At 46.7% G+C, this 20,006-nt stretch overlaps 1 protein-coding gene across 1 annotated transcript in view; it reads left to right on the forward strand.

Moving 5' to 3' along the window:
• Positions 1-18,930, forward strand: part of GLG1 (golgi glycoprotein 1) — a 153,659-nt gene extending 134,729 nt beyond the window's left edge. The window contains 9 exon segments of the mRNA XM_005664351.3: positions 1,033-1,125; positions 3,194-3,331; positions 5,189-5,312; positions 6,714-6,856; positions 7,036-7,137; positions 8,235-8,342; positions 10,845-10,965; positions 11,586-11,692; positions 13,655-18,930. Of these exon segments, the coding sequence (XP_005664408.2) occupies positions 1,033-1,125; positions 3,194-3,331; positions 5,189-5,312; positions 6,714-6,856; positions 7,036-7,137; positions 8,235-8,342; positions 10,845-10,965; positions 11,586-11,692; positions 13,655-13,822 (1,104 nt within the window). The 3' untranslated portion in view covers positions 13,823-18,930.

Here is a 20,006-nt window from a genome sequence, read left to right on the forward strand (position 1 = left end):
TGGAATGACGTCCTAAATTTTTACCATAGGACAGCTTCTTGTTTCCCTTGTTTTAAAATGACAAAAGTATTTTTTGAGCACACATAACTGCACGTCCGCTCTAAGCATGTGATGCGATCACTGCATCAGTGATGTCCTTGAGGATCCAGGGCCTCTCCCACTCCACTCTGCTGTCTTGGGGCACAGCTTCATCATTAAGGCAAGTTTCCCTCGTGGCTGCACAGTGGCTGCCTGCAGCAGCTGGGCCTCCTGCTCCAGTATTCATCTTCAGCAGGAAAATAAAAACAAGAGTCATCAAGATCCTTCCCCTCAGTTGGCTGTGTCACTGTGAGATCTGTGCTGCCTCCATGAACAGCTCTCATAATCAAGGTCAAGTGGATGTTGGGAAGCCAGCCACAGTGAGCACTATAAGAGGACACCTCTCACTTTACTTTTGAGGTTAAGCCCAAGCCATGTTAAGACAACTAAAACTATGTTTTAGTATGTTTTATATTATGAATCACACTTATTTCACCTCAGCCTAAGCAAAAACTAGTAATAGATACCAGACACCATTAATATCCCAGAAGCAGCATTACCAGATTTTCATATATTCTGGTAGTGATTCACTGATAATTATGTTCAAGTGGAGCGAGTCTAAACATCCTTCTATAACAGAAACTTAGGGTCCCTAGATCTGAACCTGGCTCTTTCAGTAAAATAATAATAATAAAAGTAGAATCCTACATTTATATAATGGCTTTAGCTTTCAGAGTGGTTTCCATGTCACATTATCTTATTTCATCTCACAGTAGTCCTGTGAAGGGGTCAGGGGAGATGGTAGCTTTTTCATTTTGCAAAGAAAGTCTGAGGCCATGTAGCTAGTTAGTGGCAGAACTGAAACTCAGTCCTCTTACTGCAGTGACCACACTGCTGCCACTTAGCGTAGAAGTTAAGACAAGACAGGATCTAATCAACAAATAAGTATATAGAGTGTTTGACCTCTCCAGCTGAAGTAAGGTCACTTTTCCATGCTGGTTCGCACTCCTACAGACAGAGGACATCCGTTTGGAACCAGATCTGTATGAAGCCTGCAAAAGTGACATCAAGAACCACTGTTCCACTGTGCAGTATGGCAATGCTCAGGTAACTTTTCAATAACTGGTTCTCTCCTGTGGGCTAGGCCTCATCACATCCTGTCCAGCCTGATGCTCCAGCTCCCCCACGCTACTTTTCCCAAACAGGCTCCTTTTGCTCACTTTCATTCCTCTTTGTCACCTGTTCATTCTCTTCCCTCTTTCAGGTTGCCTTGTCCTCCCTGACCTTGTCTGCCTAGTAAACTCCTAATGATCTTGCAATGCCTCCTCCTCTCTAAAGCATTCCCAATATTCTACTCCTCCTACATTTCTTAGTCCCTCATAATCCCATTGCACAAAAGTTCTTAACTAGCAGTCATGTAAGAACCTCCATGGGAGGTTTTTTTACCCCTCATTCACAGGACAAGGCCCACCTGGAATTGTCAGGAATGAAGTCCAAGCGAGTGCATTTATTTTATTATTTTTTTTATATTCTCCTGTTGACTCATCTCCCTCTTCTAGTTCAGGGCATTGCTATGGTGCTTTAGCCTTTGAGAAAATGGCTTCGTTGTCTTCTTATGTCTGCTGTTGGTGATGTAGAGACCGAGGTCAGTCTCGGCCTCATTTCTGTGTAATTAATCCACCTTTGAGTGTTTGCTTTATCTTTAATGATCTGTCATTTCAGTGTGATGTAATTAGGTGATAGTTTTTGTTTCCTTTATCCTCTTTGGCTCATTGAGCCTCAGAATTCATGTCTTACTTCAGTTCTGAGACATTCTCCAACATTGTTCTTTTTGGTATTGCCTTCCTTCTCCTTTTTTCTGGAACTCCTGTTAGACATTTGGAACATCTGAATCTGTCCCCATGTCTCTCAGTTTTTCCTTACACTTTTCATTTCTTTATCTCTGTACTACATTGAGGTAATTCTTCGTTCTGTATCCCAGCTTCATAATTTATTATTTAGCTCTTGCCATTCTGCTCTTGAGGGAGACCGCAATTGGATTTTATTTTTCATTTCTGTCATCTCTATTTGGCTCTTCTCATAACTCTCTGTTCTTGATTCTGTTTACTCTTCCTTTTTATATTGCTTTGAGAATATTAAATATACATTTGATTGCTCTGTCACCTTTTCCCTTCGGCTTCGAAGCCTTGATTTATTTTATCTATCATCTTGCTTATGGTAGTAGTGGTCCCTAGCTGCATTTGATCCTTGAACAACGTGGGGGTGAGGCGCACCAAACCCCCACATAATTGGAAACGTTTGTATAACTGGTAGTCAGCCGTCCATATACACGAGCCCTCCCTGTCTGAAGTTCCATGTCTGCAGATTCAGCCAACCATAGACCCTGTAGTACTGTAGTTTTTACTACCGAAAAATTTTGGAAGTTGACCTGCACACTTCAAACCCTTGTTGTTCAAGGGTCAGCTGTATTTGGTGATTTTTCATTGTGCCTTGAGGATTTCATAGAAGAATCATGATTTCATGCTACCACTCTAGCTCCTACAGCTTCCCATCTGTTTTCCTTCTTTATCTTTAATGATCTGTCATTTCAGTGTGATGTAATTAGGTGATAGTTTTTGTTTATCCTGTTTGGCTCATTGAGCCTCAGAATTCATGTCTTACTTCAGTTCTGAGACGTTCTCCAACATTGTTCTTTCTGGTATTGCCTTCCTTCTCCTGTTTTTCTGGAATGTGTCTAACGTTTCTTGTACAGAAGAGGAGATTTTAGGATATACTTAATTCACTCACTTAAAATCTATTCCATTATACTTTATGCTTTTATGTTAACTCACTCATGTTTTTACTGTAGTTGTTAGTATTTAAAAAACTCTGCCCTGTGAGACTACATGGTCTTCAAGGGTAAGGATTGGGTTTGACTCACAAGTGGCATCTAATGTTCTCTTCTCTCTTGTGGTCAATGGTGAATTGAACTGAACTCCCTGGCTTGTGCCTACTGTCTATGCCAAGAGCCTGATGTATGCTCCACAGGAGTCTTGACCAGCAAAAGGAATTAGAAATGGAAAGCACTTGAATAGAGAAATGAGGGCTGCACTAAGAATTGAGTAGTTCATTCAGAATACATGGATTATTAATCCCTGATCCACCCCTTAACTTGGCCATAACTCTTATGCCCTAGATCATTGAATGTCTGAAAGAAAACAAGAAGCAGTTGAGCACCCGTTGCCACCAGAAAGTTTTTAAGCTGCAAGAGACAGAGATGATGGACCCAGAACTAGACTATACACTCATGAGGGTCTGCAAGCAGATGATAAAGGTAAGGGATCCAAAACCAAGAGCTGAGCTCAGCATAAGTCACAATAACAACAGGAGTTCCCACTGTGACTCAGCGGGTTAAGAACCTGCATAGTCTCCATGAGGATATGGGTTTGATCCCTGGCCTTGATCAGTAGGTTAAGGATCCTCCAGCCTTGCCACAAGCAACAGTTGTGACTTGGATCTGGTGTGGTTATGGCTGTGGCGTGGGCCTGCAGCTGCAGCCTACTTTGACCCCTAGCCTGGGAACTTCCGCACGCCAAAGATGCAGCTGTAGAAAGGAAACAAAATAACAACATCAACTTCTTTCAATTTCAGAGAAAATCCGTATAATCTTTCAATTTGTTTTGAAGAGCGAAGGCCTTTCTTCTCAAAGTCTGGTCCGTAGACCAGCAGCATCAGCACCACCTGGGAACGTACAACATTTCAGGCTCTAGCCCTGTCTCTGAGTAAGAAGCTCTGGGAGTGGTGTGTTCTGTTTTCACAAATCCCCAGAGTCCTGACGCAGCTCCACTTTGAGAACCGCTGAGCTGACTGATCTCACTTTGACCTGAGGCACAAGTAAATAGATGTCCATTAAATGCGTTTTGAGGGAGGTTGGTGGTAGGTATACTTAGAAAGCCACCACTGAATGTCCTGATCATCCATCTGCCACCATCAAAGGCTTTTCTGTTCTATAAGCTGTTCTGTTTTGTTTGCTTGCAGCAGGGCTGACTGGAGAGCCTAGCTGTCAATTCCTGGATTTGTCCGCATGTACGGAGATTCAACTTAGAGTGCTAACCCATTATTTTAGCTTCTCTTTAAAATGAAATGATCTCATCCAATCAAGTAAAACTCCAAACGTTGTGAAAGTTAGAAGTCTCTTTAGCTGGGCCCAAAAGGTTGAGTCCTCTGTAAAAGTGGAAATGTCAGGCTCTGATTTGACAGAGCTTTGTCAGTTTTGATGACTTTGATAAAAATCCATCAGCAATTCACATCCCCGTTACTAAGATATCAGTAGACTCTAATTAATAGACTCTGGATTACCAGACAGAGATGGAGGTTATTACTAGTCCAAAATGGATCTTTGACTTCAAGGACACTTAAAAGTGCACAGAGGCTGGCCCACAGGGTTTGGTAGAATTATAGCTCCTGTAGGTAAAAGATGGATCACGTTGTGTGATGATGGGTAATTCCTCAATTTCCCATTGGAATTGAGTAGGTACACCCGAGGGCCACATGGTTACCTGGTACAGTGTTATGTTCATGCCTAAGCAATGTTTAAGTTCAGGAGATGCTGTGAAATGTAGCATAGCCATCTAAGTAGGGAATCAGTCTTGTGCAAAAGAGGAAACAGGTGGAAAGAAATATGGGAAACAGAGTAAAGATAAAGGGGAACTTGAAACTGGGTGGGTTTTTTCTCCCCCCCAGTTTTTTAGGCCCGCACTCATGGCATTTGGAGGTTTCTAGGCTAAGGGTCAAATCTGAGCTACAGGTGCCAGCCTACACCACAGCCACAGCAACTCAGGATCCAAGCCACATCTTTGACCTACACCACAGCTCATGGCAATGCCGGATCCCTGGCCTACTGAGCGAGGCCAGGGTTCAAACCCTTCCTCATGGATACTAGTTGGGTCCGTTTCCGCTGCACCACGATGGGAACTCCGAAGCTGAGTATTTATTCAGGCTTAGCTGTTTCTCCTGTCCCCGGTGATAACCTTTACGTTGTTTCTGTCGTAAACCCCTCAAAAGATTTAAGAGTGGTAAATAAGGTGTTAATTGCCATATTTTGAGGCTGACCCATTGCCGACTGCACTAAGGAGGCTGACTAATTGCCATATTTGGATAATTGCTTATATAAAATTTTGTCTCTTTGCAGAGATTCTGTCCAGAAGCAGATTCCAAAACTATGTTGCAGTGCTTGAAGCAAAATAAAAACAGTGAATTGATGGATCCCAAATGCAAACAGATGATAACCAAGCGCCAGATTACCCAGAACACAGGTAACCTCTTGCCGTGCGTTTCCTGGTCCCATTTGGTATAACTTGCAAGGAATTGGGTGGACATATCCTTGCCTAGTTAAACTAAAGGTGCTTTGTTGTTCATGAATGTTAAGGAAAGAGATTGAAAGTCATAAGCAAAATGACTTACTCCTTCCTTGAAGACTCTCCAGAAGAATGGAATAAAAGTCATGGGGAAAAGGAGGCTGAAAACATAGAAAAGTGCCTTTGAAGGGCATACAAAAGGAATTAGGACTAGAGTTCCTTGAAAAGGCCAGAGATTTAATAAAACCTCATCCATGTAACAGAAGAATATGTGGACAGTCTAAGAACAGAGGAATTTAATCTCTGAATTGGAGAGACCCTGTAACTTAATGAGCAGAGTGAATTGGATATTCTTTTCTCAAAAATACGTATTATGGAGTTCCCGTTGTGGCTCAGTGGTTAACGAATCCGACTAGGAACCATGAGGTTGGGGGTTCGATCCTGACCCCTCTCTGTGGGTTAAGGATCCGGTGTTGCCAGGAGCTGTGGTGTAGGTTGCAAACTCGGCTTGAATTCTGTGTTTGCTGTGGCTGTGGCCAGTGGCTACAGCTCCAATTAGACCCCTAGCTGGGGAACCTCCATATGCTGCAGCTGTGCCCTAGAAAAAGACAAAAATATATATATGTGTGTGTATTATGGGTAAGGTTGCTAATGTCTTGATTTTTATGAGGCCTACTTAGGGTGTTGGTCTCAATAGACCCAGCAGAGCTGCTCCAGAGTAGGATTCCTGGGCTTCTCTTTCACTACGTTATATCACTCATTTAAAACAGTGTAGTGGGGTTCCCATTGTGGCTCAGTGAGTTAAGAACCTGACTAGTATCCTTGAGGATGCGGATTCAATCCCTGGCTTCAGGGATCTGGTGTTGCCGTGAGTTACGGTGTAGGTTGCAGATGCAGCTTGGATCTTGCATCGCTGTGGCTGTGGTGTAGGCCAGCAGCTGCAGCTCTGATGTGACCCCTAGCCAAGAACCTCCATATGCTGCGAGTGTGGCCCTAAAAAGAAAAAAAAAAAAAAAAGGAAACGGTGTTGGTACAAGCTGAGGGGTAGGTCATAGATGCAGCTCAGATCTAGTGTTGCTGCGACTGTGGTGTAGGCCAGCAGCTGCAGCTCCAATTTGACCCATAGCCCAGGAACTTCCATATGCCACAGATGTGACCCTAAAAGGAAAAAAATAATAATAAGGAAAGAAGGAAGGAAACAGAATAGTGAGAGTTCAGTAAACATTTATTGAATGAACAAATAAATCATTGGTTGATTAGTGGTCATTGATACAGTATACCCCCTTTGGGAGGTAGATCTGAAAGCATTGTGAATCCAGATGGAATGTTTAATCACATACTTACCACTTTCTGCTCTAGATTACCGCTTAAACCCTGTGCTGAGGAAAGCCTGTAAAGCTGACATTCCTAAATTCTGCCATGGTATCCTGACTAAGGCCAAGGATGATTCGGAGTTAGAAGGTCAAGTCATCTCTTGCCTCAAACTGAGATACGCTGACCAGGTAAACTGACCTGGGCTTGCCGTAGAAGTGTACTTATGGCACTCACTATGTCTGGCAGTTTTTTTAGTTGGAAGTCCTTAGCTTGCTCCTACTTTTCCCAAGACCTTTTCCAGACCGTCTCCAAGCCAGGACCCAAATAAAAGTTCTAACAGGGACATATTCTTCCTTGTCACATGCAGCGCCTCTCTTCAGACTGTGAGGACCAGATCCGGATTATTATCCAGGAGTCTGCTCTGGATTACCGACTCGATCCTCAGCTCCAGCTACACTGCTCAGATGAGGTAAGATTTGTGTACAAAACTGGTTGTGAACACAGCTAGTCAGAGAAATTTTTATTGGAGAAAAGTTCTTTATTCTTTCCCTTCAGTCCTAAATCCAGGGTTAGTTGAATGCCCATCTTCTAGGCTCCCCATTGTCTGAGTTCCTGGTTCCCTGTAATACTGCATTTGGTTCGGCCTTCGTCCTGTCACTATTCAATTTTGATTCCATAGTTCTCTTTTGAAGAAGAGTTTTCCTTTATCGTATCTACCTATATATGTAGTTTGTTCTTCCCTCTCCTTATTCTGATGGTCAATCCAGAACATCCCTCTACTTGCCAGAAAGCTAGACGTGATCCTTTAATATCTCTAAAGAAGTGCCTATCCTTGTAAATTAGTCGAATTTCTAGCTAGAAGAAGCCACGTGGAGACTTCATTCAACATCCGTCAACTTTAGGAATTCCCGCTGTGGTGCAGTGGGATGACAGGCGTCTCTGGAGCACCAGGACGCAGGTTTGATCCCTGGCCCAGCGCAGTGGGTTAAGGATCTGGTGTTGCCACAGCTGCAGCTCAGATCTGATCCCTGGCCAGGGAACTCCATATGCCAATGGGTGGCCAAAAAAAAAAAGTCAGTTTTATATGAACATATAGCTAAAGCTCTTTCAAAGAGGCTTCCTCATAAAGCTGTCCAAAGAAGGTGAAATTTTAAATCTGTGCCACAGGCTGTATGTCAGGACCTGTGTGTGTGTTTGTGTGTGTTTCCACATTGTGCCTCTGAGTTGACCCTGAACCTCTGTACATGTCAAGCATTTGCTTTTAGTATTTTACTTGGTTGTATGACCTTCTTCCTGAGGAATCAGGGAGTAACCTGCTTTGTGACCAGTTCTGGGACAGTCTGACTGAGGTCTGGGAGTAGACAGCATGAAGATATGTGCACTGATTGCCTTTTGACTCTCTGCCAGTGCCTGTGAAGGAGACAGAGCCTGGCATCCCAAGTGGGGGCGAGGGAGTGAAATCCAGCAGGGTTCCTTTGGAGAAGAGCCCTGGGCACCTGGGTGTGGGAGGATCACCACGTCGACACATTTCAGAGACCAAGGCTTCTTTGTGTGTGTCCTGAGCAGATCGCCAGCCTCTGTGCCGAAGAAGCAGCAGCCCAGGAGCAGACAGGTCAAGTAGAGGAGTGCCTCAAAGTTAACCTGCTCAAAATCAAAACGGAAATGTGTAAAAAGGTAACCACCATCAGTCACCATTCTCTCACTGCATTTCCCTCCTCTCGCTCTTCTTCCTCTTAAAGCTGTAATGTCTACGTCTTTTTTTTTTAATCATTTCAGAGCCTCATCTGCAACATGTGGAAGTTCCTAGGCTAGGGGTCGAATTGGAGCTGCATCTGTGGCCTTTGCCACAGCCACAGCAATGCCAGGTCCAAGCCATGTCTGCAACCTACACCACAGCTCGAGGCAGCACCAGATCCTTAACCTACTGAGAGAGGCCATGGATCAAACCCTCCTCCTCACGGATACTAGTCGGGTTCTTAACCTGCTGATCCACGAGATCTCTTGTACATCTTTCTTTTTTCCCCCACACCTGCAGAAGTCCCTAGGCCAGAGATCGAACCTGCACCACATACATAACCAGAGCCACAGCAGTGACCATGCCAGACCTTTAACCTGCTGAGCCACCAGGGAACTCCTGGAGTCTGTACATCTTAATGATAAAATCTAAACCTTCCTTCCCTGAATTCCATCCTGTTCCCTCTTACCAAACTAATTTGGCTTTTAACTTAAATATTCTTTCACATGTACAAATTGTTTGTGAATATGTCTCGTCCCCACGATGAGACCATTGCTCCAGGACATTGTTTAAGTGCTACACCAAAGCAAACTATCGATTTCAATATACCAGTGATTGTACTGCATTCATAAAAATCAATGAAACTAAAATTTAGTTCATTTCATAAACAACACATAAAAATAAAATTTTGAAATTACAGCTGAGCATACATTATCTTAGATTGAAAGTAAGATAATATATTTGATCTTTTTTAAAAAGCTTTATCCTTTTTCTGAAGTGTTTAAGTGATATCATTATTGAGTCACTGTAAATATGACGTGCGATAGTTTCATCTGCTAGAAGAGTTTTTCTTAATATTGTTTTTAATGTTTAGGGCCACATCTGCAGCGTATGGAGGTTCTCAGGAGGCTGGGGGTCAAATTGGAACCTCAGGTGCCAGCCTACACCATAGCCACAGCAACGCCAGATCCGGGCTGAGTCTGCAACCTACATTGCAGTTCCCTAACGCACGGAATGGGGCCAGGGATCAAACCTGCATTCTCATGGATACTGGTCGGGTTTGTTACTAATGAGCCACAATGGGAACTCAAAAAGTTTCTAAATCCACATCACCTGAGGAATGGTAGGAAGTGGCTAAAAGCCGAATCTAGGTATTTTCCTTTGACTGCTGTTTCATTAATGATCTCATTTAACTTTGAGGAGGACTTTTTGAACAATATTTCACTCTTACTGTTTTGTTTTTATTGTTGCTTTACAGTGTGTTGTGAGAGCAAACTTTTTTTTTTTTTGTCTTTTTGCCTTTTCTAGGGCCACTCCCATGGCATATGGAAGTTCCCAGGCTAGGTGTCGAATTGGAGCTGTAGCCACCGGCCTACACCAGAGCCACAGCAACTCAGGATCCGAGCCGCATCTGTGAACTACACCACAGCTCACACGGCAATGCCGGATCCTTAACCCACTGAGCAAGGCCAGGGATCGAACCCACAACCTCATGGTTCCTAGTCGGATTCGTTAACCACTGAGCCACGACAGGAACTCTGAGAGCAAACTTTTTTATTTAAGAAAGCATTTCTGGCCTGTCCTTACCGCCTATAATTACGTCATGTATAAAAAGAGTCTATAGAGTTGATATCTTTTCTGTATTGTTTATATTCCTATTGTTCAGAACATCTTTAAACTCACATGTGAGTTATTCTTACACTATAAGTTATGCTCTGTTAATTCTTTTTTCCTTTTGAGGATAATGGAGACAAAGTGAAACAGTTTACTTATTTGGGAAGTTATGTAAGACCTTGCTGTTTGGGAATTTTAATATAACTGATTACTCTTTATTTTCAGTTTTCACATTTTCAGACTTCTGAAAGTAGCAAAACAACTATATTAAATCAGTATAAACACTCTCACTTAGTATTTAATAATATGGCATACCGGAATGCCAGAAACCCAGTCCTGCTTTGCTTAGCCATCAGCTTTGCATATGCTAGGTCCCTCAGTTGTATTTACTGAATTAAATTGGATGCTGAAAATCTGCCTTCTAGAGTTCCCATTGTGGCTCAGTGGGTTAAGGACCCAACATAATGTCTGTGAGGATGCAGGTTCGATCCCTGGCCTCACTCAGTGGATTAAGGATCCTGCATTGCCTCAAGCTGCAGTGTAGGTCCCAGATGAGGCTCAGGTCCCGTGTGCTGTGGCGGTGGCATAGATCAAAGGTCCGATTTGACTCCTAACCTGGGAACCTCCATATGCCACAGGTGTGGCCCTAAAAAGAAAAGGAAAAGAAAATCTGCATTCTTGGTAGCATCACCTCCTTGCCTCCTATCTCAGAATAGCCTCTGTTGGCTCAGCTTGCCCTGCTTGACTTTTTTGTCTATAAAGTTTTACAGACAACAGTTCTGATGTATTTCCTCCATAAAAGCTCTCTGATGATCTTCCCTTCCCAGGAAGTGTTAAACATGCTGAAAGAGAGCAAAGCAGACATCTTTGTGGACCCAGTTCTTCACACAGCTTGTGCCCTGGACATTAAGCACCACTGTGCAGCCATCACCCCTGGCCGAGGGCGTCGTAAGTCAGCCTGTTCCCCGACCCTGTCTGAACTGTCTTGGGGGAGGAGCGAAGACTTCCTCTGAGACGTCACTTCAGCTGCTCTGTTCTGTAGCTCCAGCTCACCCGTAGACAGCACCTCTGGGGGCCTGGTTGATGCTGGGACTAGGCCTTTGTAGCCATTTGAATTCAGAAATAATCCTGCAGGGTTGAACTGGTGCAGCCATGACCAGAGGTGAAGATCTGATGAAAAGAGAGGTTGAGTTACTTCTCACGAAAGCAGAAGCTAACATGGCCCCTTCCCCACCTTGTCCAGCCTTGTACGGCTTCACCAGTTTCCTCAATGGCCACGTTGGGCCCAGGAGACAGGTTCTGTGTGAGGTGGAACCTGGGCAGGTGCAAAGTTGTATCTGAGCCATGTGTTTCTAATGAATAAGAGAGGTTTTAAGAGAAACTGTGGATAGCCAACCTTAAGTATTCTTCTCCATGGTGGGTCTTGGGTTAAGTGTCTGTGAATGGATTTTGTTTTGTATAGCTTATAAATCTCAGTTCTCTGGCGGCTAGATGCCCTTCTCCTCAACCTTCCAGAAATTTCTGTCCTGTTCAGTTTCAGGCTCTCCTTAATCTCTTTTCTTGCACAGAAATGTCCTGCCTTATGGAAGCCCTGGAAGATAAGCGGGTGAGGCTACAACCTGAGTGCAAAAAACGCCTCAATGACCGGATTGAAATGTGGAGTTATGCTGCAAAGGTAATGACCCCGAGAATCTTCTGAAGTGGCTGTCTCCTCTGTCAGCTTCCCAATCTCTTTGAGATATTTCACTGGCCTCTTTGTCCTTGTTGTGAGACTGGCAGTATTAAAAAAAAATCCAGAGTTCCCATCGTGGCTCAGTGGTTAATGAATCTGATTAGGAACCATGAGGTTGCAGGTTCGATCCCTGGCCTTGCTCAGTGAGTTAAGGATCCAGCATTGCTGTGAGCTGTGGTGTAGGTTGCAGACGCGGCTTGGATCCCGGTTGCTGTGGCTCTGGCGTAGGCTGGCGGCTACAGCTCCGATTGGACCCCTAGCCTGGGAACCTCCATATGCCACAGGAACAGCCCAAGAAATGGCAAAAAGACAAAAAGACAAAAAAAAAAAAAATCTGCCAGTGCATCTGCAAGACTCCTGGGCTCTGTGAGCCTGGAGCTGTCGTCTCCAGGTGGGGCACCAGAGACATTAATTAGGCTCTTCTTTCCTCATCAGTTTCCTCTTTTGAGCTGCTAAGCATTGCTCCACAGTGATTCCACAGCTTGCTTTGTATGGGCAAATGTTGGGGCTCAAATCGCATTAAGCTAAAGCCCCCTTATTCTGTTCTGGGTACAGGGATGAGCATAGAGGCAGCCCAGACCTCTCTGGCCGCAGCCTCTCAGGCATCCAGACTAAGTTGAGACTTGAAAGAACAGGTCCATGTGCAGCTAGGGACACTTTTGGTCCTGTTTCTGCCATAGCAAGCTACCATAGAGGTCTCCTGGAAGAAGCAGTGTGGAAAACCGAGGATGAAAACTGGCTAGACTCTGTGTGTCCAGGACTGGGGGAGTGGTTATTTCTAGTCAGCCTAAGTCCTGTTTGCAAGTTGTTTTTGGTGTAGGGATGCTGATGATATGATGGTGAGTGGACACAAGATAGAGAATTAGGAATTCCCATCGTGGCTCAGCCAAAATGAATCTGGCTAGTGTCCATGAGAACACGGGTTCAATCCCTGGCCTTGCTCAGTGGGTTAAGGATCCGGCGTTGCTGTGAGCTGTGGTGTAGGTCACAGATGCAGCTTGGATCTGATGTTGCTATGGCTGTGGTGTAGGCTGGCAGCTCTAAATCCAGTTTGACCCCTAGCCTGGAGACTTCCCTATGTCTTTGTGTAGTCCTAAAAAGACAAAGAGAATTAGCCTCTGACACAATCTCAACTTTTCTCTTTGTTCTTAGAAAGGCAGGCACATGTGAAGAAAATCAGTCAGAACATGTAAGAACCTGTGACCTTGTGCAGGTCACTTGACCACTTCCCACCCCTTGGGCCTCTGGGTCTTCATCAGTAACATGGGACTCATGAAATCTATTTGCCAGGATTGGTGTGAGGACTGAGTGACGGAAACATGTTGAGCCCTTGGCAGCACATCTAGTCCTCAGCCTGAGGGCTGTCACTCCGTGGGCGGTGGTGGTCACTGCAGTGAGTTGTATGAAACTCCACTTCTTTGTGTTTGTCTGCATTTTCTAATCTAGTGCAGAGATAGACAGCATCCTGATCAGGAAAAAGAGTTAGGGCTCTGTTTCCTTGTCCCTTGCCCTCCTCTCTCCCCAGAAGAAATGACGTAAGTTAAAGTAAGTGTTGAGGAGTTCCCGTCATGGCTCAGCGATTAATGAACCCAACTAGCATCCACGAGGATTCGGGTTTGATCCTTGGCCCTGCTCGGTGGCTTAAGGATCTGGCGTTGCCATGAGCTGTGATGTAGGTCGAAGATGCGGCTCAGATCTGGCGTTGCTATGGCTGTGGTGTAGGCCAGTGGCTACAGCTCCGATTGAACACCTAGCCTAGAAACCTCCATATGCTGCAGGTATGGCCCTAACAAGACAAAAACATGAAATAATAAAAAGTCAAGTAGATGTTGACGAGGCAGTTTGGGGCAAACATCCCTCCCAGTCCACTTCTCTCTGGGGATGATACTGCTGCGTGTTTTCCAGGTGGCGCCAGCGGATGGCTTCTCGGACCTCGCCATGCAAGTGATGACATCCCCGTCAAAGAACTACATTCTCTCCGTGATCAGTGGGAGCATCTGCATATTGTTCCTGATCGGCCTGATGTGTGGACGTATCACCAAGAGAGTGACACGAGAGCTCAAGGACAGGTAGAGCCGCCTTGACCGCCAGAGGAACCGCCTGTCCAGTGCCCCGTTTGTACAGCCCTCCTGTAGAGTGTACCCACGCACCTCGTCCTTCTGCGAGGTGACACCAGTACCCATGTTAGAGCAGCCGCAGGTACCCACCGCGTTGTCCCACCTCAGACTTGGCCCTTGTCCATGGTGTCCTCCTCCTCGACCATTTGTGCAGCAGCTGGCCGCTTTGGGTATTGCCTTTGTTGGCAGACTTGGGTTTACCTGCCCATAGACAAGTCTCATACCGATGGAACCACCAGTACTTCCAGAACCAACTCACCTGACCTGCAACTCAAATGATTTTTTTTTCTTTTTTTTTTTAAAAAAAAAACAAAAAACAAAAAAAAGAGAAAATTTTTAAAGAAAGAAAAAAATGTATATAGTAACACATCTCTTCCGGGCTTGATTTGAGCAGTGGGGTTGTTTCTTCTGTGTGACGGTGTACAGTGAAGGCGGGACTTGGGGGGAGCACGCCTCCCAGTGCGCTGTAACTGGGCTGTCTGGCTTGTTTCTCAGAAGCACCGTTGGCCCACGTTGGGGCCATGGACTTCACTGATGAGTGGGAAATGACTAACCAGCCCGCTTCAGGGCTTGTTTTCTTCTGCTGCCACCCTAGTAGAGCCACTGCTGGTCAAGACCCCAAGGCCATGGGTGTTTCTGTGACCGCCTCACCTCAGTGAAGTAGAGTAGGCGCTTCTCTAGGCCACGGGCAGGAGGGTTGGAGAGGGGATCCGAGTGTGCGAAGCCGATCAGTCCACTGATCTGCACTGGAGGCTGGATCCCGAGGCCCAAGGCAGCTGGATCCCAGCAACCTTCCTCCTCCAGGCCAGTGAGGACTCAGCCGTGTTCAGACGGACTCTGCCGGGGTGGCAGTTCCTCCAGAAGTCCTGCGCTTCTCTGGGAAGCCGTGGCTGTGGGAGAGGGAGCAGAGGGCAGGAAGGAGGAGCAGGGGTTCGACTCACTTTGCTTTATTTTTCAGGCCACAATGCAGGTCAGAGACAATGGCTTATAAAGATTTAGCTTGGGCTCGGGGTGTGACTGGCAGTCCAGCCTGACCTTTCTGCAGGCTCAAGGCCACCTTCCCAGACAAGCTTCCTTATGCCTCCTAAGTGGAGAGGGTGTGGAGAGTTACTGCATTAAAAGATGGGGGCTTTTCTCCACTTTTTCTGTCTCCCCATTTGCGGCATACACCCCCTGTCGTAGGCGTTTGGTGACTCGTCAGTCTTGCCTGAGGCTGAGCTTTGTGGAAGCACTGTTCCTGGCTGTCTTCCCCCACCCTCCTCAGCGTAGAGATGACAGGTTCGGGGTGTAACAGGGAGGAGGCAGGCATCACGGTCCAGCCTCGCGCGCCTTGGCTGCACAAGAGGGCGGCGTGTACAGTTGGAGATATATTTATATAATATATATTTTATTAACCTGTTAGACGTCCACAAAGTATTATAAATCACGTGCCTAAAACTGTCCACATAGCCCACGCGCGCTTCCCCGCCCTGCCCCCGCCTCTGTCCACACGTGCTGCGCGACCTTCCCACGTCTGTCTTCCCTGAAAGCGGGTCCGTTGATCCAAAGGACTCCTTGTCTAACCTGACTGACATATATTTGAATACTGTGGTTTCCTTTTTCTTTCTTCTTCCTTTTCACTACCCTTCCCAGAGGCAGTGGGTTCCAAAAGCCAGCTGCACACCCCGCCTAGGATACTGTAAGTCACCAAGGGGAGCGTCAAAGCTGCTCGGTCCCTTCAGTCCTGCTCTTAGGGTCTTCTTGATTCTCAGCAGCTGCCCTGGGACTCTTCAGTCTCATAAAACTTGAAACTCTTGGAGTCTGAACAACACCCCCGGCTACCGCACTGCCGGACTGAACTGAGCCGGCCCAGGTAGTTCACCTCCAGGGTTCCCGCTGGGCTCGAGGGCCTAGGATCGAGGGGTCGGGATGTCATCTGTACACAGGTCCCCACTGACGCGTGTGATGCGGTTTCCAGGATAGAGTACGTGTTCCCCATTTGCTGAGAGCGGGGGTACCATTCTCCTCCTCCGCAGTCTCCCCCCAGTACATGTAAAACACCTCTGTGGTTTAAGATGTCTTGATGCTTTTGTTCTTTCTGAGCTGAGAGATGATCTCAATTGTCTGAAGCAGATCTGGAAGTTTGAAAAGGAGTTTGATTCTTGAAATATTTGTCACCTTTCGAAAGGATCCAAATAGATAGAAGGGATAATGCTGCTGCTGTCTTTGCTCATTGCTAGAAAGCATTTCACCACGCTACTTGGAATAGTTTCACATGACCCATTCTTGAGAGTCCCCGGGAGTGTCCTGAGCAGTTGCCTACGTCCAAGGGGCCCAGCACCATCTGAACCTGCAGCCCGCCAGTCCCCCTTCTGACCGCATTTGGTGTAACAGCACAGGTTCTGGGACACCTCTGGTTACTGGCCTCATAGGTCCTCTTGGGTAAGTTATCTAGTCGAGAACTAATCAAGAAGAAACCATGGCTTTAGTGGAGGAGCTGGTGATGGGCCTCGTTCTTTATCTCCTCTCCTGGTGTCTAGCCCATGATAGTAACAGAAGCAGCGGGTGGGGTTTTTGGCCTGGGCCAAGGCTCTAAGCACTTGCTGAAGATGACAGCAGCCAGGAAACTCATTAGGCCTTGTCATTTCACTCCAGTGTCTCAGGAACTCAGATTTAGTGTCTCCACAATACTCCAGAGGTGCCAGGAAGTCAGAAATGTAGGCAGAATGTCAAGAGCAAGGCTGACTGCTCCCTCTAACGGAGCTTCTCACACAGACGGCAGGCTCGGGGAGGGAGACCTTAACCCTAGTGCCTCCCTGGCCGCTGTTCTTGCCGCTGTCCCAAGAGAAGTCTGCCGGCGAGGTGCGCCAGGATGGGAGGCAAGCACAGGAGCAGGAAGCACTCCAGCAGGAAGGCCCCCCCTCTCAGCATTCCCTCAAACTCTGGTACCACTACCAGGCCCGGTTCTGTGGCTGCCGGCAGCTTGCCCTGAGCCAGTGCATCCGTGGAAGCGAGGGGAATTCTGGTTTTGAGTGAGAAGGTGTGGACTGGTATTTGTGGCAGGTCTTTGGCTGGCTCACCTCATGCACTTCCTCTTCTCAGGGATGCTAAGAGAGGGAGGGAGAGTCTCCTTTCCTAGGTGAGACAGAAGGTTGCCATCGGATTTTACTTGTTCCGTTTTCCTAAGGTCAGGTAGTTAGAGAATCCAGAGATAAAAGGTCATGGCACCCGTCTAGGTTTTAGCAGGCAGAGTGCCGACTTGCTTCCACCTCCCAGGGCAAGACTCCCTCTCTTTGTGTGTGACTTCTGCACCACTTCCAGGCTCCCATCCCCACTAATGTGAGTCACCCGGGAAAGGGGTCGTGGCTTTCTGGGCTTCCTTTCTTAGCTGGTCTCAAGTTCCTCAGAGAAAAGGCCTTGGCTTCCCATTTCTTCCCCTCCCCTCCCCCACCACAAAGCAAACATTCTCTGCATGTCACTTGCTCTGAGCAGGCAGATACAGAGAGGGAGCCTGGAGTGGAGCCCCTTGGAAGCCAGCCAACAGAGCCTGACACATTCAAACTATATGTCAGCCATAGAACAAAAAGAATATGGCGTTTTGAATCATGTGCATTTTCGTATACTTACTTATATCTCAGATTCTTAGGAATTTGAAAAACTTCAGACTCCTTTTATTTATTCTCATCATTTGGAAAACCCCTAAGTAGTTTTTTAAATGCAGGATTGGGAGTTCCCGTCGTGGCTTAACGGTTAATGAATCTGACTGGCATCCATGAGGACGCAAGTTCCATCCCTGGCCTTGCTCAGTGGGTTAAGGATCCGGCGTTGCCATGAGCTGTGATGTAGGTTGCAGACACGGCTCGGATCCTGCGTTGCTGTGGCTCTGGTGTAGGCAGGCAGCTACAGCTCCGATTCGACCTCTAGCCTGGGAACCTCCATATGCCTTGGGTGCGGCCCTAAAAAGCCAAGGAAAAAAAAAAAAAAAGCAGGATTCCAGTGCTCTGAGTTCCCCCCAAGCCTTTAGAGACTCTCCATTCCTGAATCACCTCTTCCCCAGTGGTCTTCAGTTCCCCAAGGGCGTAGGGCCAGAGCCCGTGTTCTGGTCTCTCTCCCCGCTTCCCCTCATTCTCCCTCTCTGTCTCTGACTCTGTCTCCTCCTTCCCCTGCCTCTCTCATTCTTTTTCTCTCTCACTTGCCTTTGCTTTGTCTTCTCTCCAGCTGCACTCCTCTCGGTCCTCCTCTGCACTAGGACAGGGTCACATGTCAAGGCAATCGTGTTTGAAGCCGAATCCCCTTTCCTGCCCAGACCTCAGACAAAAGATAAGTCATGAGCAAACCCAGACTGACCTTCCGGGGTGACACGCTCCCCCAGACCATCTGGTGAGATCGCAGTGGAGACCCAGGGACTGTCGCTGGAGCACAGAGAGAGCACTGTCTTCTCAGGCTGGTGGTGAGGGAAGCCCACGGTGATTTCCTCTCCTTCCCCATCCCCAGGACCCGCCACGACACACAGGTAGGGATGTCGGGAGGCAGGTAGGGATAGCGGGAGACACGCAGTGGGCGAGTCTCCCTGGGCCAGGACAAAGCTGAGATAGTGCCTCTATATTCTGTTTTGCCTTCCGCCCAACACTGACACCTGGACCCCGTAGCCCAGCAGGCCCTGCACCACACATGCTAGATGAACATGTGAACAGCTCCCCCGGTCAGACTGCAGTGCACTGGATGGCACGGCCGACACGAGGGCTGGCAGCCCGAGGCGTCCTGCGTGGCTTCTCCCAGCGCAGTGTTCCCAGGTCAATCCAAGCAGGAAAACAGACTATACAGCAAATGCTGTGTGAGATCTTAGGCCTTTACTTTTATGTTTTTGTTTTTGTTTTTAGAGAAAGAAGGAGAAAAAGAAAAGTAAAATTAACACGCCTCTTTTGTAAATGGTTTTCCTTTCTGTGTATAAAATCCCTGCAGTTCCTTGTTTTTACATGTTCATGCTGTGTAATTTTGAGATGTTACTGAGATTCTGAACATAATGTGCATTTTTTTCTGTACAGATGAAATGGGAGACTTTAATAAAGAGTTTGCAGGTTTTTACTTGTTAAATCTTCTCTGTGCTGACTGGGAGGACCGTCCACCCCCCTGCTCTGCTGGTAGAAGTCTCCTGAGCTGTGAGCCCTGACGGTGAACTTGGCACTGATGTTCAAAACGTAACTGCTAGAATGTCTGTGTTCTTGGCTACTTAGGTCAAGCAGAGTAGGGCTACAGGCCTTTTAGAGGAGAGCGGGAAGCCAGATCTGGAGTTTTTCTGACTCTCAGGCTGATGCGTCCAGAATTACTCATTCTAACTGATGTGTTTAAGCCATGTCATGAGTCTCCTTCCTGTGGGAGCACGTATCTGGAACTTCTTACAGATGTGACGCATGAGCAGCACCGTGTCTCTGGTGGCCCACCTTCTCATTCAGGCCCGGAACTAGGCCGCGTTTATTTTCCAGGCCCTGCTCTGTCCCATAGTCAGTGCTTGCTTCCCCATTCCAACAGCCCAGTCCAGAGGTCATGACACTCCTCCCATGTCTTTTCTTCTCCCTTCCCTCAGCTAAACTAATTTGCATCAGGGCATTAAAAAGTGACAGTTTAGGAGTTCCTGTTGTGGATCAGCGGTTAACAAATCTGACTAGCATCCTTCAGGGTGCAGGTTCAATCCCTGGCCTCTCTCAGTGGGTTAAGGATCCAGCATTGCCGTGAGCTGTGGTGTAGGTTGCAGACGAGGCTCGGGTCCCGCGTTGCTGTGGCTCTGGTGCCGGCCGGTGGCTACAGCTCCGATTCGACCCCTAGCCTGGGAACCTCCATATACCGCGGGAGCAGCCCAAGAAAATGGCAAAAAAAGACAAAAAAATAAAAAAATAATTAAAAAAAATAAAATGTAATACAATGAACTTATTTACAAAACAGAAAGAGACTCAGATTTCAAAATCAAATTTATGGTTACATGTGGAATACACAGGGGAAAGGATAAATCAGAAGTTTAGGATTAACACATACACACTAATATACATACATCATAGATAATCATAGAGTCTGCAGACCCCCAGACAGGCCACCCCTGCGAGCTTTTAGCTTTATTGCTGGGTTTCCACCTCCGTTGCCCAAAACAACAACCCACAGCACAGCAG

The sequence above is a fragment of the Sus scrofa genome, chromosome 6 (genome assembly GCF_000003025.6).
Source record: "Sus scrofa isolate TJ Tabasco breed Duroc chromosome 6, Sscrofa11.1, whole genome shotgun sequence".
NCBI classification, from domain to species: Eukaryota; Metazoa; Chordata; class Mammalia; order Artiodactyla; family Suidae; genus Sus; species Sus scrofa.